Here is a 25,783-nt window from a genome sequence, read left to right as displayed (position 1 = left end):
AGGAGGGAGGCATACTACTAGATCAAGTGTCAAGGGAACAAATGTGTGCCAGATACAAAAGATAAGTACACACCCCAAAATGAGTAGATAAGAGGGTGTACATACGCACGGGGGAAAAAACCTGCTAGTGAGGGAAAAAATGGCCCGATAGTCCTAAGTGTGTTCATACACATCACTACCATATAATGCTACATATGGTAGATATGCAACCAAGAGAAAAGGAAACAGAGGATGAAACCTCCAGCACAGAAGGGTCTGGACACAAGGTTGCAACAACACCCAACGCCTCAAGAAGTGGTGAAAACAAAAGAGGTATATCGCTCGACGAAAGGCCCTATTATGCAGTAAACCCAAAAGAGGTATATCGCTCGACGAAAGGCCCTATTACGCAGTAAACCCATGGACACCCAGCAGTGACTAAGATATCTCAAAGTCACTAAGGTGCACGAGGAGTTCTCTAAGAACTAGGGTTAGGAATTGAGTAAGATAACCTTGGCAGGAAAACAAGAGGAGAAAACCACGCCTCAAAAGCCTGATACGCCTAAACTATTATGACAAGAAGAAGAAAACAAAATAAGGCTCTAGTTAAAGCCAAGCAAGAGAAAAAGAAGACGATGGCTAGGACAGAAGATGATGAGGACAACAAGCTAGGCTTGCTCTCGGTCTCAGACCATAGCCTTGGCAGCACAAGAATGCCTGCAACAAGTCAAATAGACTAAAGCTTAAACCAGAACCCATAGCATAGCCAAAGACAAAGATAAAGCCAAAAGATGATACACGAAGCTAGCGGTTGCTCGAGAGGTATGTGAGGTAGCCATCTCAACACTCAGCACTCCTTAACGACAAAGACTCCGGGATCCATGAACTGGAGTGAAGCCTTGCACTCTAGCAATGACCTCAAAGGGATGATCAACCCGATGAACTATGACAACTCATCGAGCGAGCTTTGGAGATAGGTCCATTTTGCAAGTGACTCCTCGGGCCCCTCCTCAAACTCTCGCTTTGTTTTTATCTACACTAACCCTCTCTCTTCTTCAATACAAAATTAACCTAACCGACGACCTGGGTTTAGGAGACCTAACACTTATACATCAAAATACAGAAAGAGATGCATATCCCACCTTAGTAATGGGAATCCTTAGAGGGGATCTAGTACTTACTAACCCAGACGACATTTTCTTCTTCCCATTACACCCAATAGTGCTCAACCTTCGTAGTTGGTGTCAAGTGCTGAAACAATAGGCCATCCTAGATGACAGTGTTGATAAACTCGACATGTTTATACCAGATGACATACCATTAACACCGGCCAGCTACGAAGTTATTGCACGTAGCTACCAATGGGTAGTTAGCCAAGGGTGGATTGAAGTTTATAATGCTCATCAACATCTAAATCTCTCTGAATCAATATTATATCATGCATATGGTATTATAAAACTATATAGAAACATTCATAAACACCTGGAGAGGCAATGCTCACCACTGTGGTTTATAATTTTGATATATCCTAATATAATCGCATAAGATATTGATCTCCAAGACTTTATGAAAACTAAACCGCCACCCAATTCAGAAGAAGGAAAAGAAGAAACACTAGGATCCTCAACATCTGTTACTTACCGAGTGTTTACTTCCATCTCCAGTAAGCTACTATAAATCCCTTTCCTAGTGTATCTCCTACTAAAAAAACTGAGGCTGATTGTATCTTCTTTTGTTACTCTTCTACCCCAGTTCATATTCCCACTAACCCTCTCGCCCCCAAGGAGTTGCAGGCAACAACTCTATCTCCACCACGATAGCTTGATGAGGTAGGTGATCTTCCCTTCAAGATGAGATACAAGCTTTTCGTGATACAAATGTCGTTGAGTCTTTGTCAGAGCTGTAGAGTATGAGGGCTTCATTTGGGTAGGAAATCCCCTCTTGAAGCCTAAACTTCTAATGTTCAAAGTGCTGCTACAAATTACACTGTTTAAGCCTACACAAAGAATCATGCCGGATGCCTACTCTACCATGGAGTCACAGAAGCAACCATGTGTACCATACCCGCTCCGAGCCCCAATGACTGAATTGGAAGGGCTGGTACGAATGGGAGCAGAGGGGACCTTGGGGAAAAATGTGGCATGACACACTAAACTAGCTAACCCACACTTGGCCGATCTACTGGAAATTCGCATTATAACGTTCATGACCAGTTATTGTTTCCGTAGAGATGGCACAAACAACATCCAGTACATACAAGTGGAGGATATACATCAATCAACATCCAGTACATACAAGTGGAGGATATACATCAATCAACATAGATGATACTAACCCCCAACTCGAGGATTTTGGCATACAGCTTGATTGGCGCAAGGAGTACCTCTCAAAGTGCCAGAGTACAATTTTCAATACCAATGCTCCTCGCCAACACAAAGAGTGGATCCACTTTACATGCCAATCAAAAGAAGGCTCACTCTACTCCAGTTCCACAAAGCAAAGTAAAGGGATTCTCACGTTTGTTACAACTTCCCTCAGTTTTCACCATCAACATTCCAGGATATCATAAGTCAAAGGCCGCAAATGCTTACATGGAAAAGAACGTGGCAAAGGATTCCAGATTCGGAAATAAGCTACCGTCAGATTCATGAAGTTGATCGTAGTGCTTATCTATCAACCAAAGGAAAGGTATGATGGATTTGATGCTGTTGAGCAGCTTTGCTTCGACATGAACAAAGGCCTAAATGAACGAGGCATGATGCTTTATTATCATTGCCTTAGGTGTCTACCAAGTTGCATGCTTTATTATCATTGCCTTAGGTGTCTACCAAGTTGCATGTAACATTCAAGGATATGGTAGACACCGGGTTTTGAACATCACACTCTGCGTTTAGAAGAACCCTTAAAAAGCTTCAATCTCGCCAGAACTTCTACAGACATGAGTTTGGCAACCAAGTCTTTCGACCTAGGTAAAAGGTACTAAGGACAGAACCTACATCAGGTAGGGGGGGATGTTAATCCCACTTTGGATTAACGAAGATGCTCCTCCATTTGAGGACATTAATAAGTGTTATATGTAAAGGCACTATAAAGGTTGTACATTATGAGATACTCGCCACCACCCAAGGCCCTAGTTAGTAAATACGCAATTGTGATTAAGGGCCAGTTGTATATAAGGCAATTTCTCATAATGGAAACACGCAATCCCCCTTTGTGATATGAGAGCTCTTGCTTTGTCTTGTGTGTGTGTGTGAGAGACAGAGTGTAATCTAGTGCATGTTCCTCTTCTATGCATGTGTATTGGAGAGTGAGAGGAAGATTACCTTGCATCATGGTGTGAGCAACTGCATGGTGACACCATGGAGGTGGAGATTAGAGGAGTGGAGCTTCCAAAAGCAAGCTTGGAGAGCCTCAAGGGATGTGAGCTCGAAGCATTGGTAAAGTACCCAACCATAGTTGTTGTCTATTGCTTCTTCCAACTGGGGATGTGTGGAGTTCACTCTTGGGAGGTGCGGTAGCCCATAACACACACACACAAACACACAATCAATCGAGCTTCCTTCTTTGATTTTTAACTTTTGAAGTTTCTATCTCTATGTTTTAGGTTCTTAAGCTTCCATGTTTGTGTTTCCAGTTTCTCATGCTTTCATTGCCTCCCCTTCTCCTCTTTCTTGCTATCATGAAGTCTCTTTATAGCCTCTAGGCTCGATTATACCATCCCTCTTCTTTTTAAATCTTTTTAAAGTTGCCACAGTGTTATATGTGTGCATATACTAGGAGGCTAACCCACATTAGGCTTGTGAGCATGGGAGCATTGGAACAAGCTCTAGCGGAGCATGGGTTAAGACTAACCTTAAGGGTTAAAGGTTAGGGTTAGGCATCCAAGGGTCACACATGGGAAATGGAGAGTCAAGAGTCACTTGAGGGCCCTCCTATATAATAGGGGCATGGGGCACACTCAAGGGAGGCTTGGATGCTTAGGCTATGGTCTCTTGATGTTAGCTTGAGGCTAGGTTATGTTATGCTCTCTTGTGTAGAGGATCATAACTACTCACCTACCATTTCACACTATAGCTACATGCTACTGGATTGGAGTTATACCTCTTGATGCTATGGGACATCAAGGTAAAGAAGTGATGTACTTCATTATAATTCATGTGTGCCTCCCTTGGGCTCGAGGGTGGTCGGGTGGATGAGTTTATGCCTGATTTATGCATGTTTATGCATAATAATTATCTAGAGAGATCTTAGGGTTTTAACAGTGGTATCAAAGCAATCTCTAGTTAATTGTTGTGGATTTTTCTTTCTTATTGTAATTTTTAGCATTTTTTGAAGTAAATTTTAATATTTATTAAATAAAAAATATTATTTTATTGATTTGTGTTGATGATTTTCACGTGGATCGTCGATATGGCAATTGGAACGCGTGTTACTACTATTCAATGGACGAATCGACGTTGCGAGGAAATTTCGTGAGTTTAATGCTATTTTTTCTTATTTTTTATGGTTTAAAATAAGTATTAATGGAATTATCTTCCAAAATACCACATATTTTATTGTGGATATTTTTGGTAGAATGGATTCCCTAAATTTCTAGAATTTTAAAGAATTTTTTCTTAGATTTTTTAAAATTTTTGAGCATTTTTATGGTTAAAAATGTATTTTTATATATTTTTGCAGGTTTTTTCGCGTGTATGCTATCAAATTTCTACCAATTTTATCCTGCTGAAATGCAATAGGGGGTAGCATGCTGATGCATGGAATGCTCTCCCGTGTGCGTGGGACCGTCTTCGCCTCTTAATTCTAATTTTTCTTTCTATTTTCCTCTTGCCCTTGTTGTGAACTTCTCTTAATAGGGATTTTTTAAATTAAACATTAATCATAAATAATATTTAATTATGATTAAGCTTGGTTTAATTAAAATAGTTAATCAAAAGTTAATCAACCTCCTCTCTAACATAGAAGGAGAGGGTGGAGAGAGAATGGAATGGAGAAGAAGGAGAGGAGAGAGGGAGCCTCCTCTCCCTCTCAATTTGGCGCATGTGGGGGGGGGGGGGGGGGGGGCGGGGACGGGGGGGAGGGGGAGGGGGGGCGAGTTTCGTTGCAGGCGGCCTGCGAAAAATCACCACCCCCCCTAAAATGAAATTTTTTGAAGTCTAAAGCTTAATAAAGCTTTTATATATATTTTGATTTTTTTTCAATAAAAAATAGTTTTTTATTTAAAAAAAGAGCTTTTGAAATCTTTTAAAAAAAAGCTTGGAAAAAAGCCTTAAAAAATAGAGGAAATTTGACATTTGAGAAAAAAAAATCTCTGAAAATTTCTAGATTTATCTTCTTGAAATCCTTTGGCTTTCCGCATTCTCGGGAAACCTTCTGGCTTTCCGAATTCCGAAAAATCTTTTGACCTTTCGGATTCTGAAAACTTTTGACCTTTCACATTCTGATTTTTTTTTTTGTCTTTTCATTTTCCGAAACTGTTGGCTTTCCATATTCCGGGAAAACCATTGGGATTCCGAAATTTTTTGACTGTTTGTATTCTAAATACGTTTGGGGTAAATTAATTTTTTTAAAAAAATTCTTGAAAATTAGTGGAAAATTTGACAAAGGTTATTTGAAATTTTTGAAAAATGTGGAGTTGTGATTGGCATGTGGTGTGTCCATTCGGGCGCCCGTGACCATTCAAATTCCTTTAAAATATATTTTTTGACCTCGAAAATTAAAAATTCTATTTAAATTATAAATTTTCATTGGATTTGAGAATTGTCGGGCGGAATTGGAAATTTTGTGTGAGCGATGGGATTCTCAAGAAAATTTAGGAATATTATAGAAATTATTTTTAGAAGTCCTAAAAATTGGTATTTTTAAAATATCAATGGTATTTTGGTAAAATTTTTTGCTAATTTTTTTTTGGAAAAATATAGGTTTGGAATGCCGTAAGATAGGTTTAGTTGGATTCAAAATTATCATATTTTGAGGCCCTATAAAATTAAGAAAAAATCATGATAATTTTTTTTTCTTGAGAATTTAATATTTTCGAGGGTTTAATGTTGAAGTACGTTTTCTCGTGTTGACATTAGATAGATGCCGGTTATTTGTATATTATTAATACGATTGTACCTTGTATTATTAGTAGTTATTTTTGTTTAGATTGATTCTAAATGATGTTTTCATGATTTTTTACCATTGTTTAGCCATTCTTTTTTGACATGTTCCTTAATTTCTTTTGATGGCTATAATCTGTGTTCAAAGTGTGTTTCACCTTTGACACTTTTCCATGATAATTTATTTTGCACTTGTTTAAGTGTGGTTTGTGGTTAATTTCTTAAGCCTAAAACAAGTTTTATCATGGGTTAGTTGATCTGTTTTTTTTTTTTAGATTTTATTGGATGTTTTTCAACTTTTATTTGGACTTATCAGGTTCTGCCTAGATCACTTGTGTCTAGGGGTTTTTCATGAGTGCTACACACGTGTTTCACTTGCTTACTTTGGAGTTTTGCTTGAATGACACCACGTTCATATACTCCAGATTGATGAGTTGGCCACCAATTTTAATGCTTCTTTTGGCATGATTAATTTCCATTAGATGGCATGCATTGATTTTTATGATCAACTATGGTTTTTATGGATTCGAGGAGCTTTTATGCTTTTATCCATGGTTTTATAGGGATCTTTTGATCTTTTGGATAATTTCATGTGCTTTGAAGGTAGCATTTGTCTTCGTTTTTTTGCACGTAATTTTGGACTATGTTCCTTGTACTCTTGTACATATTCCAACTCGGATACCTAGTTGCTTATGTATCTAGGTGAGTTATTTTTCTACCCTAACTTTATTGTTTATTGGGTAGTTATCATTAGCAAGGCGCTAATAATTCAAAATTCTTTTCTAATGATGTACTCGGAAAGAGTTATTCCTTGATGTGGTCTCAGGAATATAGAGACGGGTTTTAGTATGTGAAAGTCTGGGATAAGGCCATTTTATTCATTTTATACAGGATTTTATTCATATTTCCTAGACGGCATACATGGAGTTTCAAATTGGTAAGGTATGTATGGGTGGTATCATGGTGGTATGGGATGCTAGAGATCCCTCATATATATTGTCTTTTATGGGATAATTTGGGCTCAAGATTGTTGCTTTGCTAACATCACTTAGCATGTTGACCTCAACAATCAAAGACAATCTCATTTTCTAAATTCATTTAAAGTTGTTGTGTGGGCATTCTCTAGATAAACTTCTTTTATCTATAGCTTGCATGTATTGATGAGTGTAATCTCATTGGCATTTTCACTTGTTGAAATCTCTTTCTTTAGAGTTCAATGAGTTTATCTTGTTGTGTTCGGATTAAGGAAATTTGAAATTTTCTTTTGTTGGCATTTCTTTCTCTAGTTCCGTACTTTAGGTGATTTATACAGTCCCCCTGATGGTTTATGGATGAATGTGACTCATCAAGACGTTGATGAGTATCTATGTTGATATGGGTAACTCGGGACGTCGATAATTCCATGTGCAGATGTGGGTACATCGGGCCGCCGATGGATCCTTGGTTCCTGCTGTTATAATGCCATGGTTTCCTACTTTATTCCGAATGGTTTACAATGAGGAAATTACTTTGAGTATGAATTCCTATGATCATCCGCAGTGTGATGGGCAAACAGAGCGTATGAATCAGATTGTAGAGGATATGCTTCACGCATATGTCTCTCGAAACGTATCAAATTGGGAAAAATATCTTCCAATGATGGAATTTGCCTATAACAGTTTTAAACATACGGCTATTGGTTTTAGTCCGTGCATACTTATGTATGGATATCAACCTAGGGCACCTATTGATGCCGGTCTTAAGGACATCGAGCTTGATGCATCGAGGAATTTCTTGCATGATATGCAGGAAATGCTAACCGAAGCTCGGGATTCTATATCAGGAGTGCTCAGGATAAGGCATGGTTTTACACTGATAGGGGACGCTCATGTCAGTCTTTTGAACCAGGAGCATTGGTTTATTTTAATGTTCCTAAAGATTCTCAAACTTTGTCAATAAGAAAATGCTCAAATTTATCTCCTAGATATTGTGGTCAATTTCGATTTATACATCGGATTGGCATGGTTGCGTATGAACTAAAACTACCTCCAGTTGTTAGAGTTCATCTTGTCTTACATATCGATATATTGAAAGGGAAATTGGGAGGTGAGGATAACACAATTACTCCTCAAGAACTCGTTGAGGTAGAAGATTTATCCTATGTTCCACATGAACCTGATAAGGTACTCGAATTCAGGGAAAGGAAACTTTGTAGTTGACTAATTCCTGAGTTTAAAATTAGGTGGAAAGATAGGGAAATAGAGTATTCGACTTGGGAGTCAGTTGAGATTGTTCAGCGCAGTTCTCCTTCTTTTTATTGCAAGAGTGCAATGTTTTGAGAGAGGGGAAGTATGTTATATGCACATTATGTGTGCATATACTAGGAGGCTAACCCACATTAATTTTGTGAGCATGGGAGCATGGGAGCATGGGAACAAGCTCTAGTGGAGCATGGGTTAGGACTAACCTTAAGGGTTAAAGGTTAGGGTCAGGCATCCAAGGGTCACACATGGGAAATGGAGAGTCAAGAGTCACTTGAGGGCCCTCCTATATAATAGGGGCATGGGGCACACTCAAGGGAGGCTTGGAGGCTTAGGCTATGGTCTCTTGATGTTAGCTTGAGGCTAGGTTATGTTATGCTCTCTTGTGTAGAGGATCATATCTACTCACCTACCATTTCACACTATAGCTTCATGCTACTGGATTGGAGTTATACCTCTTGATGGTATGGGACATCAAGGTAAAGGTGTGATGTACTTCATTATAATTCATATGTGCCTCCCTTGGGCTCGAGAGTGGTCGGGTGGATGAGTTTATGCCTGATTTATGCATGTTTATGCATAATAATTATCTAGAGAGATCTTAGGGTTTTAACACATAGCCTGTCATTTCTATTTGCCTACCCTCTTCTTTCTTTGAATGTTTTCAAGATACCATAGCTTCCTAGTAAGCTTTTCAAGCTCTAAAGCCTATAAATTAAGCTTTTATATGTCCGTACTAGATTTTCTCTCCTTGCTACTCCATCAATTTATATATATATAGATCTTAAGACTTGAAGAAAGGCTTATTGATTACATATGGGTTTAAGTCAATGTAAATATCATTGATTGTTTAAGATATGTTGGGTGGGATAATTTAAATGCCTGTTAAAAATAATAAACAAGGTTGTTCTTACTATTACTAAAGGTTTTCATTTCTTTTACTTTGTTGTTAGTTTTTTAGTTGAATTCAAAAGCTTTATAAGGTAGACATTTAAACAATGTAAGTTGAAACACAAAGTGATTTTCCTTTAAACAAAAGTGTTATTTACTCACCCTAAGGTCTTAGGAAGTACCTCTAATACAACGTATAGGGGAATGTAGTTCATGAACCATTGGAAAAGTTCCTTTTATGCATATGAGCATAATTTAATTAGAATGTTACAAAGCATGTAAATTTGTTTTATTTAATAAAGCATATATTGATTGTTACTTATAATGTGGGCTTACAATCCCCCCCCCTTGTAAAAATAATATAAAGGTTGTTGATATAAAATATATGTTTTAGACACACGAACTTGAAACGGGAAACCTGGACCTCGGGAAGCACCCGCAACAACAAAAAAACACAGAAACGAGAGAGAACACCAGATCGGGTCCCAAACTGCCTCCCCCTCCCCAAGTGTGTGCCAAAGGCATCCCCACTTGAGTATTTATAGATTTTATTACTTCAAAAATAGGTCTTATGACTCTTTTAGCCCTTGCTTGCTCCACACGCTTTTCTTTTACAAAAATTTGATAATAAAATATTCAAAAAATCTCACTCTCGTGATAGTCCTCCCGGTTGAGAAGACACTGACAATGTCTTTATATGTGTCACACGTATTCAATGAGTTGATCAAACTCACATCACACATGTCACAACTGGTTGGATTCACTCACAAACCAACTTGGGTCACCCTCTAAAGAATTAATCAGAGTCGCTCTTAATTCTTATACCACACTTGGGTCACCCTCTAAAGAATTAATCAGAGTCGCTCTTAATTCTTATACCACACTTGGGTCACCCTCTCAAAAACTAACCAGAAGAGTTGATCGGATTTACTCACAATCAAACTCACACATTCCTTACATGCCTCACAAGTGTCACAGCTCGTTGGATTCACTCACAAACAACACTTAATTTTGCTAAGTTATCCATCATCACAGATAAATATCACCAAGTATCCATCACAGACATGTAAAAGAGACATTATATCAAAAACTTCTATGTGTAATAAATTATAGTGTCCCATACCACCAGAAATCATCCCACACAAATCTAGAGATAAGTATGCATCGGAATACTTAACACAGGATTAATCTCGTGTCCCATACAACAAGACTAATACATAGTGAAAAATTCATACAGTATAGTTCAAGATGGAAGGGCCAGTTCCTCCAAGAAATTCTACGTTTGATGCAAAAGAACTATCCTTGAAATTTACAAAAAGTTTTAAATAAAATTTATTGTAAAGATAATCAAATGAATATGTTACCCTTCCTCGTGGTAGTCTTGTTCTTCATCATCATCGATCATATTGAGTCCAATCTCTTTATACCTGAAACACTTCTTTGAATCATGTTTATTTGATTTTTGTGAATCATTATATGAAGAACTTCTATGTGTAATAAATTATAGTGTCCCATACCACCAGAAATCATCCCATACAAATCTAGAGATAAGTATGCATCGGAATACTTAACACACAGGATTAATCTCGTGTCCCATACAACAAGACTAATACATAGTGAAAAATTCATACAGTATAGTTCAAGATGAAAGGGCCAGTTCCTCCAAGAAATTCTACGTTTGATGCATAAGAACTCTCCTTGAAATTTACAAAAAGTTTTAAATAAAATTTATTGTAAAGATAATCAAATGAATATGTTACCCTTCCTCGTGGTAGTCTTGTTCTTCATCATCATTGATCATATTGAGTCCAATCTCTTTATACCTGAAACACTTCTTTGAATTATGTTTATTAGCTTTTTGTGAATCATCTACCTTGGTGTGAATACATATGTATGTTATGGTCATTAAGAGATGTATCGAATGATTTTGGAGAGGTTTTAGGCTTCGAAAATGTTAATGTCGAGGTTTGGAGTGTCATATGATTTCTTGGAAAAAATAATTTTTAATAATTAAAAAAAAGTTGCTATAAAAAAATAAATATTAAATAAAACTTGATGATGAAAATAAGAATGCAAAAGTAAGAAGGTCTTACCTTGATGTATTGTTGGCTATAAAAATGAAAAAGTTAAGAAAATATAGAATTGAATTAATTTGTAAATAACTGAGAATGTAATCATTTGGTAAAGATGAGGACTTATCGTGTGTAAGTCAAGTTGAAAGTCGTCAGAAACTCAACACGACTCTATGGTAGTGGTCATCGGTATAACCTGCACATCTTGCTTACACCACACATAATAACATGCCTACCCTGATGCACAAACTCAAGTTTTTAAACTAGTTAAGTGAAATAACCATACGACCTAGAATATTGTTGGCCCGAGTTAGGTGCATAATCTGAAAACCTACCCAAATCACGGGTCTCTACAAAGTTGAGAAAAATGTCAAAAACCATTGAGTTCAAATGATGAGAGTATTACAATAGTCTTTTAAAATAAATAAATAAATCTTTATTTCTTTCTTTCTCTTTTTACTTTATTCTTCTTCTTTTCCTTCTCTCTCCTCTTCTTCTTCTTCTTCTCTCTCCTCCTCTTCTTCTTCCTCCTCTTCTTCTTCTTCTCCTCCTTGCACCTCGCCTAGCGCGCTGCCACGCAACTTTTGGATTATCCCATATAGTGTTTACTCGCTCAGCGAAAAGGGTATAAGGGAAAAAAGTGAGTGTCTTATGCCTTTCTCTCTTAAGGAGACACCCATGGCTCGCTACCCATCGTAGGGTTACGCCGTTTCTGTTGACCGCTATGACGGTCGGTGTTGTTGTGTCGGTTGGTTGGTCTGCGCTATTGCAGGCGATTGGCGTTGACCCTGTCTGTCTTTGTGCGTCGTCGGACTGCTCTGGTAGGTGTCTCTTGTCGGGAAGTGTGCTTGTGGTTATTTTGTTGGTGTGATGTTTGTGTAGGTGGATCCTTGGGTTTCATGCCTGGGATTCTCTATGCACTTGAATATATAGGGCCTATTGGTCCCAGGCCATCTGAGTGCCCCCCCCCACACACACACCTTTTGCCGGATGGTAGCCAAGCTTTGATACCACTGAAACGAGAAATTGGGCCTCGGGAAGCGCGCACAACAGAAAAACACAGAAATGAGAAAGAACACCATATTGGGTCCCAACTGGCCCCCCTCCCCCCCCCAAGCGTGTGCCAAAAGCATCCCCACTTGAGTATCTATAGATTTTATTACTTCACAAACAAGTTACACGGCTATTTTATCCCCTCTTGCTTGCTCCACAAGCTTTTCTTTTACAAAAATTTGATAGTAAAATATTCAAAAAATCTAACTCCTGTGATAAAACTAAATTTAAATTAAAGACACAAGTATTAAATTTTATTCATTTACACAAGAGGGCGTAGGATAATAAGTTAAAGTTCACCACTGTATAATGACATGAGCATTAAATTTTAATCATTTACATGATAGGATGTAGGACAATAAAAAGTTGATGTTCACCACTACACAATGCTAATGACATATTTTCTCATTGAATATAAGTCGTGAGATTGTAGATAGCTACAAAAAATTCAAACAATGTTATGGTATGAATTGAGGGAATATCATTGACACCATGTTGAATCTCTGTATCACCCATATCATTGACACCATGTTGAATCTCTTCATAAGATAATATATGTAGATTGTATCACCCATATCTACAAAAATTTCAAACAATGTATGCTTTTAATGGAGGGACTATTGTTGACACCATGTTGAATCGCTTCATTAGATGATATATGATTTTAACTGAGACCATGCTACAAACACTTGGTCCTCTATACAGGTCCTTTATACAGGATAATCCCCCATTCCCAAAGCTTGTACATTCGGGTGATGATCTTAATTATTTATAGTTTTAATTTCTATGTATTGTCTCATCCCCGTTCATTTATTTTTTAAATTGAAGAACATTCTATAGTATAAATAAGCTAATATCTTATTCGAGAAAAAAATTAAATACATGACAAATTCTTGTTGATGAAGATGATGTTTTAAATTGTATAGATGCTTATTTTGAAACACGTGCACACACAATGCATGATGCTTTTTGCTAAACTAGATCCATGTAATAGGGACCCTTATCTCTACAAGTGTAATGAATAAAACTAGGGATCCTTATCTATAAGTGATGTTTTAAATTGTATAGATGCTTATTTTGAAACACGTGCACACACAATGCATGATGCTTTTTGCTAAACTAGATCCATGTAATAGGGACCCTTATCTCTACAAGTGTAATGAATAAAACTAGGGATCCTTATCTATAAGTGCAATGGATAAAACTAGAAGACATGGCTCAAAGTGCTCACACATGAGTTCTATGTGTGTGAGAGGTTTGATCTAAGGTTCATTAAAGAAAAACTTCCATGAATAAGCTAGAAAGCTCAGTTATATAAAGTTATGTCCAATTGACATGGATATTGCACCATAATTTGTAAGCTAGATATCTAAACTTTAAAAACTGGAAAGCTTCAATGAATAAGCTAGAAAGTTAAACTTTGAAAACTCATATCTAAAGCACCATAATTTGTAAGCTAGATATCTAAACTTTAAAAACTGGAAAGCTTCAATGAATAATGTAATAGCACCATAATTTGTAAGCTAGATATCTAAAGTTTAACAAATAATGTAATAGCACCATAATTTGTAAGCTAGATATCTAAACTTTAAAAACTGGAAAGCTTCAATGAATAAGCTAGAAAGTTAAACTTTGAAAACTCATATCTAAAGGACATGGATATTGGAAAAAAATAATGTGATAGCATCACGTTTATAATTCAGACTTTTATGAAATAAAACATGGTATGATTCTCGTTGAGTTTACCAAAGAAAATTATATTGGAATGCAAACACTAGCTCGACAACACAACTGTAATGCATGGTTCATGCATGCTAGCTACTCAAAATTAGTACACCTAGAAGCCCAAATTTAGTACACCTACTCAAGATTAGTACAAAAGTGCAATCTCTGGTTAGGCATGCTACCTACTCTAATTTAGGACACCTGATAGATTAGCCATAGAATTCTAAAAAAATCTATCAATCAAGATCAGTAGGTCAACACTCAACACACACATATGTAGGTTGCATTGACCTCACTAAACTTGTCATTATTATGCTTCCATGGAAAAAATGTGGACAGAGTAGAGGTTAAGATTGAACAATGGTTTGAAATATTAGATGATAATGATAAATATTTGTGTGGATAACAAAATATATTTACCAGATTGGGACCAACAATGATGCATGTTAAGTAAGCATAATGTTGCATGTGTCTAGTACATGATTATGGAAGATATCCTGAGAGGGTATGTCTCCAAGAGACAGTTTGAGTGGGAAGGTATCTCCAACAAATTGAGTTTATTTTTGTAACAATAGTAAGCATGTGGCTACTGGTTTTCTAGCAAATGATGCATGTTAAGCATAATGTTGCATATGTATAGTACATGCCAACAAATGTTGATGGATGACATGGCTTGTGGTGAGAAAAGTGGGGATAAAGTAACAATCACCTTGAAGGGTAGGATAATGTCCAAAAATGTTTCATCAAGTTATGCATGCTACCAGCCCTTGGTTTTGAAGGGTAAAGATTGGACTAGCATTATTTCCTTATAATTTGGAAGGGCATCCTTTGTAATTTTTCAAATTAAAGCATTTATTTTGAAGGATAAAATTTTTGACACCCTTATCTAAAAGGCTAAATGGCCATAAGAAGGGTTTTGCAGTCTCCAAAACTGAGGGCTGCATACCACCACACCCAAAAACCTTTCACTAAGTTTTGCATGCCACACCACCTTGAAAAGGGTAGGATAATGCCCGAAAAACTTTTAATCAAGTTTTACATGCCACCACCCAAAACATATTACCACACAAATTCTATGACAGTACTGAATACTACCAAACTTTCCAAAATTGAGACAATATACTAAAATTAGATGACATTATTATTATTTGTTTATACAATAGTGGAAAAATCAACAACTTGAGTGGAGTCAAAGGTTAGATAAAAGTAAATTGTGTTGGCTTGGTCTTATGACATGCATCATTTGTAACCAACAAAATTTAAGCCCTCGTTGTCAACCCATATGTGAAATCTTTTTAGAAACCAACATTTTTTTTTTGTCATGACATGAATTATAGTCATTGGTGTAGAAATGATGCTTTTTGTTGAAGTATTGTAAAAAAAAGTTTCATATCAATATGCACAAAATCACAAGATATATCATCCCCCCACCATGCATTAATTAGAGGGTCACAATTCTCCAAGGCATACAAAAGTTTGCACTTCAAATTGTGCATGTTAGAGCAATGTCTTTTAGAATGTTTTGGTTGGTACCCTTTAAAAAATAAAATTGTAAATGACATTTTTTACTCATTTCCACAACACTTAAGGCTAAGTTTTGGAGGTTACCCATAGCATACGACATACTTATATCATATTGTTTAAAGGGACACATCTTGGCTTGTAAACTTTCCTTGTCAATGAATCACAATCCTAACAATGTTGGGATTTCACGAAGAAGGAAAATGATTACAATATTGAGCTCTTTAAACTTTAGATTTACTCAATAGGGGCCTACAATGAGTAAAAAAATGAAATCACTTAATTAATGAGAGCAAGAGGGTAGCATCTTGGCTTGTAAACTTTCCTTGTCAATGAATCACAATCCTAACAATGTTGGGATTTCATGAAGAAGGAGAATGATTACAATATTGAGCTCTTTAAACTTGAGATTTACTCACTAGAGCTTTGTATCTAGGATTTGTACAAGGAGGATACAATTGGAATCTAGTTTTGGACATGATCACACATGTAATTATATGGAGTGTACGATGATGTCAATGCTAGGTCTAGTTATTGTTTACAATGGTGGTTATGATGATCATTCAAGTTCTCATTAATATAATATAAGTTTTTCTAATTTTTTGTTATTTGCAGATACTAAAGAAAACCTTGACTTGCATGTTTTATATACTTTTGAAGACCAACTTATTTAACATTGTGGCAATACAAGAAGGTACTTAAATTTCTCATGCTACTAAAAGTTCATCAGGTTATAGATAACCTTTTTCATAAAATTATGTGTTTGTGAAACAAGTGAGGCTAGCTTTGGCTCTTGTTGCCACATCGTGATGGTATGAATGTAGAAAGCTTGTAGGTGTTATAAATCATGCATTCATCAAAATTGTTGTGTACTTGTAACCGTGTAGTGTAATGGATCTTCTCATGGGTTGCTTTACTTTAGAAGAAAAGTTTATAACATAAACCAAGTAGGCCTTTTGGGCATGCCACCAAACAACAAAAAAGAGAACTTGTTTGGAAAAACTTTATCTACTAGAGTAGAAAGTCCTTATTTCCAAAGTATGATTTCTTTGAGGTCCAAACTTACTTTCTCACTAGGGCATGTATGGTGCATTCATGACATGGAATGCATTCAAACCCATTTTCACATTGCCCTCACATCCATGCCAAGTCTCTATACTAGCAACTTTGTGTACACATCCATGCATGCACAACCAGTATGTAAGTGCTACAACTTCTTAGGCTAGTGGGCACAGATAGTGAGTCTTGGATAGAAAATCTTGCCCCCTCTTGTGCGATGAAGGCAGGATTCACTTGTATCCAATCTTGCAATTTAGGATGTGTTGGAAGACACCTTTACATGATTGAAGTCCAAGCTTGTTTGGGGACGTGAAGCCATCCTAAGGCAAGGTGTGTAAGCATGCCACTTGGGATCCACAAAAAGTGGAGAGAGAGAAGAGAGAGAGAGAGAGTGTGCGTGTGTGAGAATTTCTTTCTTTCGAATTGGGCTACTGATGTAGCAAACTCGAAACAGAAGTTTCACTTCCAATAGCCCACAGCAAGATTAAGATGGAGGACGCCTACGCTCGATCTGTGCAGGAGGTTTGCCTCACACCTTTTTATCCTTCAAACTCTATCGTGACAGTCTAGACTGTGGGTTTGATTCAGCCTTAAACAACGTCTTAATGGGTCTGCTGATCCCCCAGAAAACAACAGCTTATTTTTATTTTTTGCTTTTTAGGTGCATTTCGAAGATATTTCCTTCAGGGGTTTTATTTTCCTATCAAGAAAATCAACAATTTGGGTGCATGCGTGCGTGCAAGTGTGTGTGTGTGTGGGGGGGGGGGGGGGGGGGGGGGGAAGGGGTGTGTTCCTTCTTACCTCATCGACTGGGCATACATCTGCAGTCGCTCAATCTGTTTCACGATTTCCTGTCTTTTAATGTGACTAAGTTAACCCAAGTGAACTGCAACACATCAAAATTCAGAGAACTTGAGATGGACTTGCTCCTTATGCCACAGCGCATGATCCCAGCGGCATCCCAATGCTTATTGTTGCATTCTCTGTTCAGGATGTACTTCTTGTAAGGAAGTAAAACCCTGTAATGAAGGTATGCCAATTAGATAAGCTCAACGATGATGGCCAAGCTCCTGCCCTTTTGATGCCAAGCGTGTATGTAACATGCGTTGCGGAAGCGTGTTCATGATTAACGCTAAGCAAATAAGATAACGCTAATCCTATGTTAAGCAAAGACACAAAAGAGAAGGAGAGAGAGACCTAATCTACTGTATATTGCCAAAACATGCTATATATACAATGATCTTGTTGATTCACAGCTTCATGATGCATACCAAAGATCTTTGCAACCCTCTACTTGCAATTGAACAAGAGAAGCTCCTGCTGATCCACCATTGTGTCCTTGCTGCCTTGCAGACTCAGACAAATGGATACTTTTGATCTTTGAATGATGATTCTAATGAATGCCTAATGATCCTATTTATAGGAATAAGGAATGAATTCGTAATCAAGTCGGTTTTGCCTATTTTTCTCACAAAACATTGTCCAAACAGTCATATTTTGTGTCCAAACTATGCCCAAAAGGTGTCCCAACCATTGGGCTATGTTTTGGGCACTTCCGGGAGTTTGTAGGGCTGCAAAATCTGCTCTAAATCTGCCCTTAAATCTACCCATATATTTGCTAACGAGAATATACATGTCTATGAGCATTGGGATGAACGGATGCACATGACATCCCCTTTTGCTAAGCTTGGAGCACTGGGGTAATCCATACACCTTTGCTCCGATTTCGTTCTGGTCCAATTGAAGATTGCATTTCATATTCATCGGCTCAATCCCCAAGCTCTCTAACTTGGTCTTCAAATTGTCTGGCTTGGTCTTTAGATCTTCTGAAAACTCCTCTGAAATTGTCGAGATGATCTCATCCTTCTCCAAATAGGATTTGAAGAGATCCACCTCCTTGGGAACTATCGGGTTGACCTCATCCTCCTCTAAATAGGATTTGGAAAGATCCACTTGCGCGAGGTGTGGTTCTGGTTTTGGTTTGGCTTCTGGCTCTAGCTTTGGCTTTGGTTCTGGTTCTGGCATGTGCATCCCGGGTAATGGCACCTCCTCGAAAACACCTCTTTCTGTGATCACGTCTCCCGAGAACTCTTGTCTTAGAAGCTCTCTTTTCGTTGGGTAAACGCTCTCGGTCATGGGTTGCTTTACAACCCTAGGTGATTCTTTCTTGGCCTTTGTTGATGCTGCCATGAATTGTGCCCATGTCTCCTTGAGTTGTGTCCATCTTTGCTCGTGTAGAAGTGGGTCTTGACGCACCTCTTCTTGAAGCTCTTCTATGAGTTGTTGTCTAAACCTGGTCCCAACGATGATTTGTTCATACTGAGCATAGCGTTCTTGTTCCCTTTTGTATCGTTCATCTTCCTGTCTCCGATGACTCTGCAAAGTCGTGAGAAAGTCATCGTCCATTGCCTCTGAACTCATGATATTATTTTGCTATATTTTTTCTGTTGCTATATTTTTTCTGTTGTAATCAGAAACCTGGCCCCAACGATGATTTGTTCATACTGAGCATAGCGTTCTTGTTCCCTTTTGTATCGTTTATCTTCCTGTCTCCAATGACTCTGCAAAGTCGTGAGAAAGTCATCGTCCATTGCCTCTGAACTCATGATATTATTTTGCTATATTTTTTCTGTTGCTATATTTTTTCTGTTGTAATTAGCCCAAAAACCCTAACTCTAGAGTTCTACATGCTTTCTAAACTCCCTAGGATCATGCTAGGCTGAAAACTAGACTTTCTAGCACTATACTATGTTGAAAATGAGCAAAAAGCTGATGCAAAAATGCAGAAACGCAAACCCTAATCTTGCTCGTAAATCCTAAAATGCAAACCCTAATTTCAAAAACCCTAATTCAGCATGCACCAAACATAAGTTACGGACTGTCCTAGGATGACCTAAGCTCTGATACCAATGTAACATGCGTTGCGGAAGCGTGTTCATGATTAATGCTAAGCAAAGAAGATAACGCTAATCCTGTGTTTAGCAAAGACACAAAAGAGAAGGAGAGAGAGACCTAATCTACTGTATATTGCCAAAACATGCTATATATACAATGATCTTGCTGATTCACAGCTTCATGATGCATACCAAAGATCCTTGCAACTCTCTACTTGCAATCGAACAAGAGAAGCTCCTGTTGATCCACCACTGTGTCCTTGCTGCCTTGCCAACTCTGACAAATGGATCCTCTTGATCTTTGAATGATGATTCTAATGAATGCCTAATGATCCTATTTATAGGAAAAAGGAATGAATTCGTCAGTAGTACCTTCCAGTACTTAGCTATATATGTCTGCATTGTCTCCCCTTCATCCTGCTTCAACCAATCCCACTCTTTGCGTACATTCTTGGCAAAGTTTGGAGGCAAGAATTGAGCATAAAAATTTTAAAGTCATCCCATGTGCGGGCAGCACTTGCATCCAAAAGCTTGGCCATCCACCAATCACTAGCTGTCTCTTTGAGATGCATACCCACATGCCTGAGTTCAGACTTCTCAGAGAAATCTTCATTGCAAAAAGCAATTTCAAACTATCTCACAAAAGCAAGCACCTTCGTAGTATCCATCTTGCCACAGAAGTTCTCAAACGTCACATCTTTGTCTCCTGACTTGAACTCTCGGCTTTTCTTTTTAGAACGAGACCTGTCTCTAGCCCCATGTCTAGGCTTAGGAGACTCATGCCTGGGTCTCTTCCCACGTACTTGAGAAACGCTCCTGGAGTGGTGAGAATCTTCACTTAACGAACGCTCTCGGCGTGAAGATGCATAATGGTGACGAGGATCTACATCTCCTAATGTACTGGAATCTGCATGTGCTTCCACGCGGGAAGTCCTTTTTGTACCTGCATCACCCAATACATCCTTTTTGCCTTTCAAATAAGATATGGCCAGCTCTCTAGGATCTTCATATCCCATCTCTGCTGCTATGGCCTCAAAGGTTGCATCGTCACCTGAACCCTTCTTTTTCTTTTCATTCAAAACCCTTTGCACATCAGGGTCATTCTTGAGAGACCGCAATTCAGCTGTCTCCTCACTATAGCGTCTAACTTAACACTTGAGAGCCTCTAGCTCTGAAAGTACATCGGCCTGGTCAAAATATGCGGATTTAGAAGACCGTTGTGCATTTGAATGCTCAGCAGACCCTGCTTGCATGCTCATGTTTCACAATCTGTATGCTTAGCAAAAAGGTTTCCGTATGCCCAAAAATCCTCTTTCTCAAGCAAAGAAAGAAACCAATGCTCTGATACCATTGTCACACACGGGCACGTGTATACGGGACCAATTCACTACCAAAACAGCATACATACATCAACCATTCCTGGCATATACATGATTACCATCATTGTGAAATATAACATCCTTCAAACATAAACCAACTGGCACATGACACAGCACTAGGGGCTGAAGTTGGGCCTGCCCCCCCCCGAGGTATCTTTATTACCAACAGAAGTATTTATATGTACAAGAAGCCCGGAGAGTACACACTCATCCAACCGACACCAGATTGATCCAACTCTGGAAACATAGGTAAACACATTACCTGCAACTCCTCGGTCACCAACCAAGGTCGAGCGGTCACCAACCACTCCTGTTGCAACACCCTCGGTCACCAACCAAGGTTGAGCGATCACCAACCGCTCCTGTAGAACACCCTCGGTCACCAACCAGGGTAGAGTGATCACCAACCCTCTAACAAAGTGCTGTCCCAAACCTGCAAAACAGTAACCAGCCATGGTTTTGGCTCACTGGCCACCCACAGGTTCCACCAGATCACAACCCCAGGCTTGGAACTTGTCTAGGGACATGTTTGCTCAAGTTTCATCGCGAGAAACCTCCTGCAAACCTGTAAAAACAGCCAATAATGGCCCTTATAACAGTCGGCCAGCTCCTGTAGAGGCTTTGCTCATTCCGTCCAAGCCCTATTCTCAGCAGAGAAGCCCAAAAGCAGTCCCAACAGCCATGCATAAGCTACTGGAGTCAAATCGATCAGCCTGCAGCCCCTAAAGATGAAGTCGATCTGCCTTGTAAAGAGAAATAGCAGCCAGCCAGCCCTGGGACCCAGCCCTGGGACCCTTGTACTTCGCATGTATTCCACCTGTAGCTCATGCATATGAGTAAACTTGCTGTTTTTCCTGTCAACACAGCTCCTAATAGCCCACGACTTCTAGTTGAGTGCTCTACAAGTCAGGGCTTGCCCACTTTGGCCCTCCCACACCCAGAATAGCAACTCGTGGAGCTTTTTTTGGGAGTGCCCGGGTGCCCATCTCTCATATTTGGCCTTGGTTCATTAAAAATAGTCCACCCTGATGTGAACTCATTTATAAAATTATAAGTGTGTCCGCCCACACTTTTAAGTGAATGTGAACCCTGCACCCAATAAACCTTAGTAACATGAAATAATGAATAAATTGGGTTAAGTGTGCACACTTACCACCTGCAAAACACATAAGGAAACCATATGAGTCCCAAACAGGTATGCACACGCGTATCCACGGGTTGTCGAGGCGTCCCTGGTGCCTGTGGACATTCATAGGCAAAATACCAAGTAATGTCCAGGCAATTAAAACAAGTCATCCATGCATGTGCAACTCACATACATATGCTGGTGCACAAACATAGTGGATGAAATCTCCCAACTTACATCTTGTACATCCAACTAGCCCGTTCATAGGCGCCGTCCACACAGGACCAAAAAGTAGTCACCAGGGTAACCACCCTTCCATGAGTCCAAAGTCACTCACCACGGTAACCACCCTTCCATGAGTTCATAAATCATGCCAGGAAGTCACACCAGGATACCAATCCTTCCATGGAGCCCTTCCACATGTATTCAAACATGACATCATTTCAGATGTCTGCCAGACAAGTGGTGACATTTTACAAGTTTTCGAGTGTCAAAAATGCTCAAAAACTGTATTTTAGGGTTTTTGACAGCAGATTAGGGTCTCTGAACAGGTCGTATGGCATGTCTATACTTGTCCCTGTGGATTCTGTACAGGCCAATGTAGAATACGAATTAGGTTTCCATATAGGCAGGTACACCTTGACAACAATGTAGCGTTTGGATTAGCAGGAGAAGGACGTGGAAGAGGCACTGATCACCTTGGTGTGTTCGGATTTTTCAATGGTTGCCTGTAGATGCTTGTAGGAAGCAAAATGATGGAGCTTCTTGCCTGCGTTGAGTTGGTCAATGGCTTTCTAGAGGTGGAAAGGGTCGTGGGCTGGTGGTAAGTGGCCCATGCACTTACGTGGTCGCACATGGGAGGCCACTCCTCACTAAAGGTGTCCCCCCACACCAATGGCCACAAAGGGTGCCCATGCCCAAAAGGGTTGGCCACACTTGGCCTTGGGCCTCGGGCACTAATAAATGGGCACCTCAGGTTTTAAATGTGAATGTGAACCTGCAAAGGTTATAAAACATTACATTTAACCTTATTAAATAACACAAGGGTTCACTCAATACTTTCCACCTATTCACATGCCACAAACCAAGTCAGAAGACCGGGCATTCTCACGGTTCAAGGGTGGGTGCCCCCTACTTATGAACTGGTGGACAATGTCAAAGCACGCATTCACAAGAAATTTGCACGAAAAGAGTATTGGACAAGCAAACATGTGCAAGTCTGCCATGGAAACATCTCCCTTTCATGGATATTGTATAATACAAGCATCTCTTGGCGTAGGTTTGGCTCACCGGGAAGTACGAGTCAGGGATCCCAGCAATCAAGTCTGCACTCGCCACAATACGGGGGGCATGAAGGATGCTTGGCCTTCCGTAAAGCGACACGAGACTAGGGGATCACTTGGATGTCCAATTGGTGACAATTTCAATCAATCTGAGGAAAATGGAAAATCTTCCACCCTTTGAATCCCCAAAAACAATGCTTGATCCCCATCATAGAATCTAATATCCCAAGATAATCAAGGTCTCTCAAAGGAATCTCCTCTCATGTATTCTAGACTTTGGCTTCTCTCGTCTCAAAAACATCCGAATGATCCATAGGTGCTTCAAAAGTGCCTAAAGAGATCCACTAAATACTAAAATATGACTTGAGATGGCATATTACAAATGTGATGAACAATCCTCAAGAGAATCAACCACCATTTACTGTGAAACTGGGCTTGAGCATACATGTGAACCAAAGGTAACATGGAAATGAGATAACGACCTACCTATGTGCTCAACATTGTTGTTAAGACATTTTCCTCAACTGCTCACTCTGGTGAAAGACCCATGCCCAAATAAACTTCCTAAGAGAAACCACAGCTTGCAGTTTATCACTTGGTCACCCGCTCTCGAGAAAGGATATGTATTCAGCTCATGCTTTTGGTTCCTGGCCATCCCAGCTTCCTCATCCCCTGTGGACCTGAGAGTCCCACGTGAGCCAGAGGTGGGAGCTCATTATCAAGCAGACATTTTTCTCTTGATTTGAATAATAGAAGGATCTACTCTTAGGGGGGGAGGAGAGGGGGGGGAGAAGGAAGAACCTCTGAGCTTGATGTATAAACCAAAACTGCTCTATGCTCAACACTTAGACCGCGGTGTCTCATACCACTCTCTAGATGTACGGTGTGAGCTAACTGAATTTTGACCCTGGTCCATATTTATCACGCATCCACTCGTGTGAACCCTACTAATGAGCCTGTCTGCCTTACATAGATAATTAGATTGTAGGTGAGTGTGCTTAACTGAAGGTTACTTTAGACTTAACTCTCTAATAAATAACTTTTAAGATACATTTAGCTTGAAGTTTCCCCATCTGCCACTTCAAGTAGAGTTCAGTCCATAGTCTTACAAATTTTACCATGTTATGGCTAATGCTTGTTTGCTACACTTTTTGTAGTTCTTGAAGCACTTACCTGTTTCTTAACTGTACATTTTTACATGTTTCAGGTTCTTGCATTCTTTCATGTGAATAAAGATAAAGGGCTGACAGACTTGCAGGTAAGTGCTGGGTTGATTTCAAGAGATTTGGAGATGCTATGGCTATTTAGGCAGCACCATTGTTTTAATATGTGAGCACTAATTCAAAGGATGACACCCGGGCTGTTTAAAAGAAGTCCCATGGGTGTGTAGCCTGATGGTGAAGGGTTTTGCCTCCTGGGGTAAGAACCGGCGTTTGATACCTGTAACCCGTGCCAGCCTACACCACTGGATGCCCTTTAACTAAATAATATATATTTGGAACACCCCCCCCCCCCCCCCCCCCCAAAAAAAAAAAAAAGGAAAAAAAAGAAAAAAAAAAGAAAAAAAAAGGAAGAATCTTGTGGGTGATGCCCACATAGCTAGTCTTTCCCAAGTAGGCATTCTGCTCTCTTGTTTTGTACTCAGTGATTTATTTCAGCTTTTATGTTGGCTTTCAGGTTGCTGCAAACAGATCTGTTCATGGAAGGAATGGTAATTTTGTTTTTTAAAGGCCCAAGATCCTCCCGTAGTTATCGTTTTGCCTTTTTTTTCTGCCCTTAGGTGATGCCGCCGAGGAAACACCTTGTGGGGGTTTTGAAACTATTTACCCTCATTGACAATAATGGTCTTTACTTTCCCGGCTTATTTTTGTCTAATCCTTGTGATTTTTTCGTGTGCATTAGATAACCTTTCATTAGTATATGTATATATGCATGTATATGTATATGTATATGTATACCTTTCATTAGTTTATGTACATATATATGTATATGTATATATGCATGTATACATTATATATATATATATACACATATACACATATACACATACACATACACATATATATGTATATGTATATATGTATATATACATTAAAATTTATACATACATATCACATACACATATATATGTATATGTATATATGTATATATATATATATATATATATATATATATATATACATATGTATTAGCGGACATGCAGATTTCACATTGTGAAGTTTTCGTTCGAGTTGCGGCTAGTTGATATTGTGCTTATTCTTTCTATCTTTAGCGGTGCATTTGCTCTATCAACTACTTATTTGCTATACTAATTCTTTCTATTTGCTACTTCCCTTAGTGCTAGGCTTCATTATGGCTGTGTCTGCTCTGCATCTCTGGAGGTTTGACAGAAACTCAGTATGAAGGGCTTTGTGTGAATATATGCTCTTATGTGTGTGTGTGTGTGTGTGTGTGTGTGTG

The 25,783-nt window shown here is 38.8% G+C and overlaps 1 protein-coding gene across 2 annotated transcripts in view; it reads left to right on the top strand.

Annotated features, from left to right (window-relative positions):
* Positions 1–16,958: 16,958 nt before the first annotated feature.
* The window catches only part of LOC147638127 (calcium-transporting ATPase 3, endoplasmic reticulum-type-like), a 156,635-nt gene continuing 147,810 nt past the window's right edge, over positions 16,959–25,783 (top strand). For both annotated transcript variants that reach the window (XM_086798040.1, XM_086798039.1), the window contains exons 1-3: positions 16,959–17,163; positions 24,531–24,581; positions 25,001–25,034. In XM_086798040.1, coding sequence (XP_086654166.1) covers positions 17,131–17,163; positions 24,531–24,581; positions 25,001–25,034 — 118 coding nt within the window. In that variant the 5' untranslated portion in view covers positions 16,959–17,130. The remainder of the gene's footprint in view (positions 17,164–24,530; positions 24,582–25,000; positions 25,035–25,783) is intronic.

Source organism: Cibotium barometz, chromosome 5 (genome assembly GCF_041138505.1).
Source record: "Cibotium barometz isolate CiBa-2024 chromosome 5, ASM4113850v1, whole genome shotgun sequence".
Taxonomy (NCBI): domain Eukaryota; kingdom Viridiplantae; phylum Streptophyta; class Polypodiopsida; order Cyatheales; family Cibotiaceae; genus Cibotium; species Cibotium barometz.
This window is presented reverse-complemented; position numbering and strand designations above follow the sequence as displayed.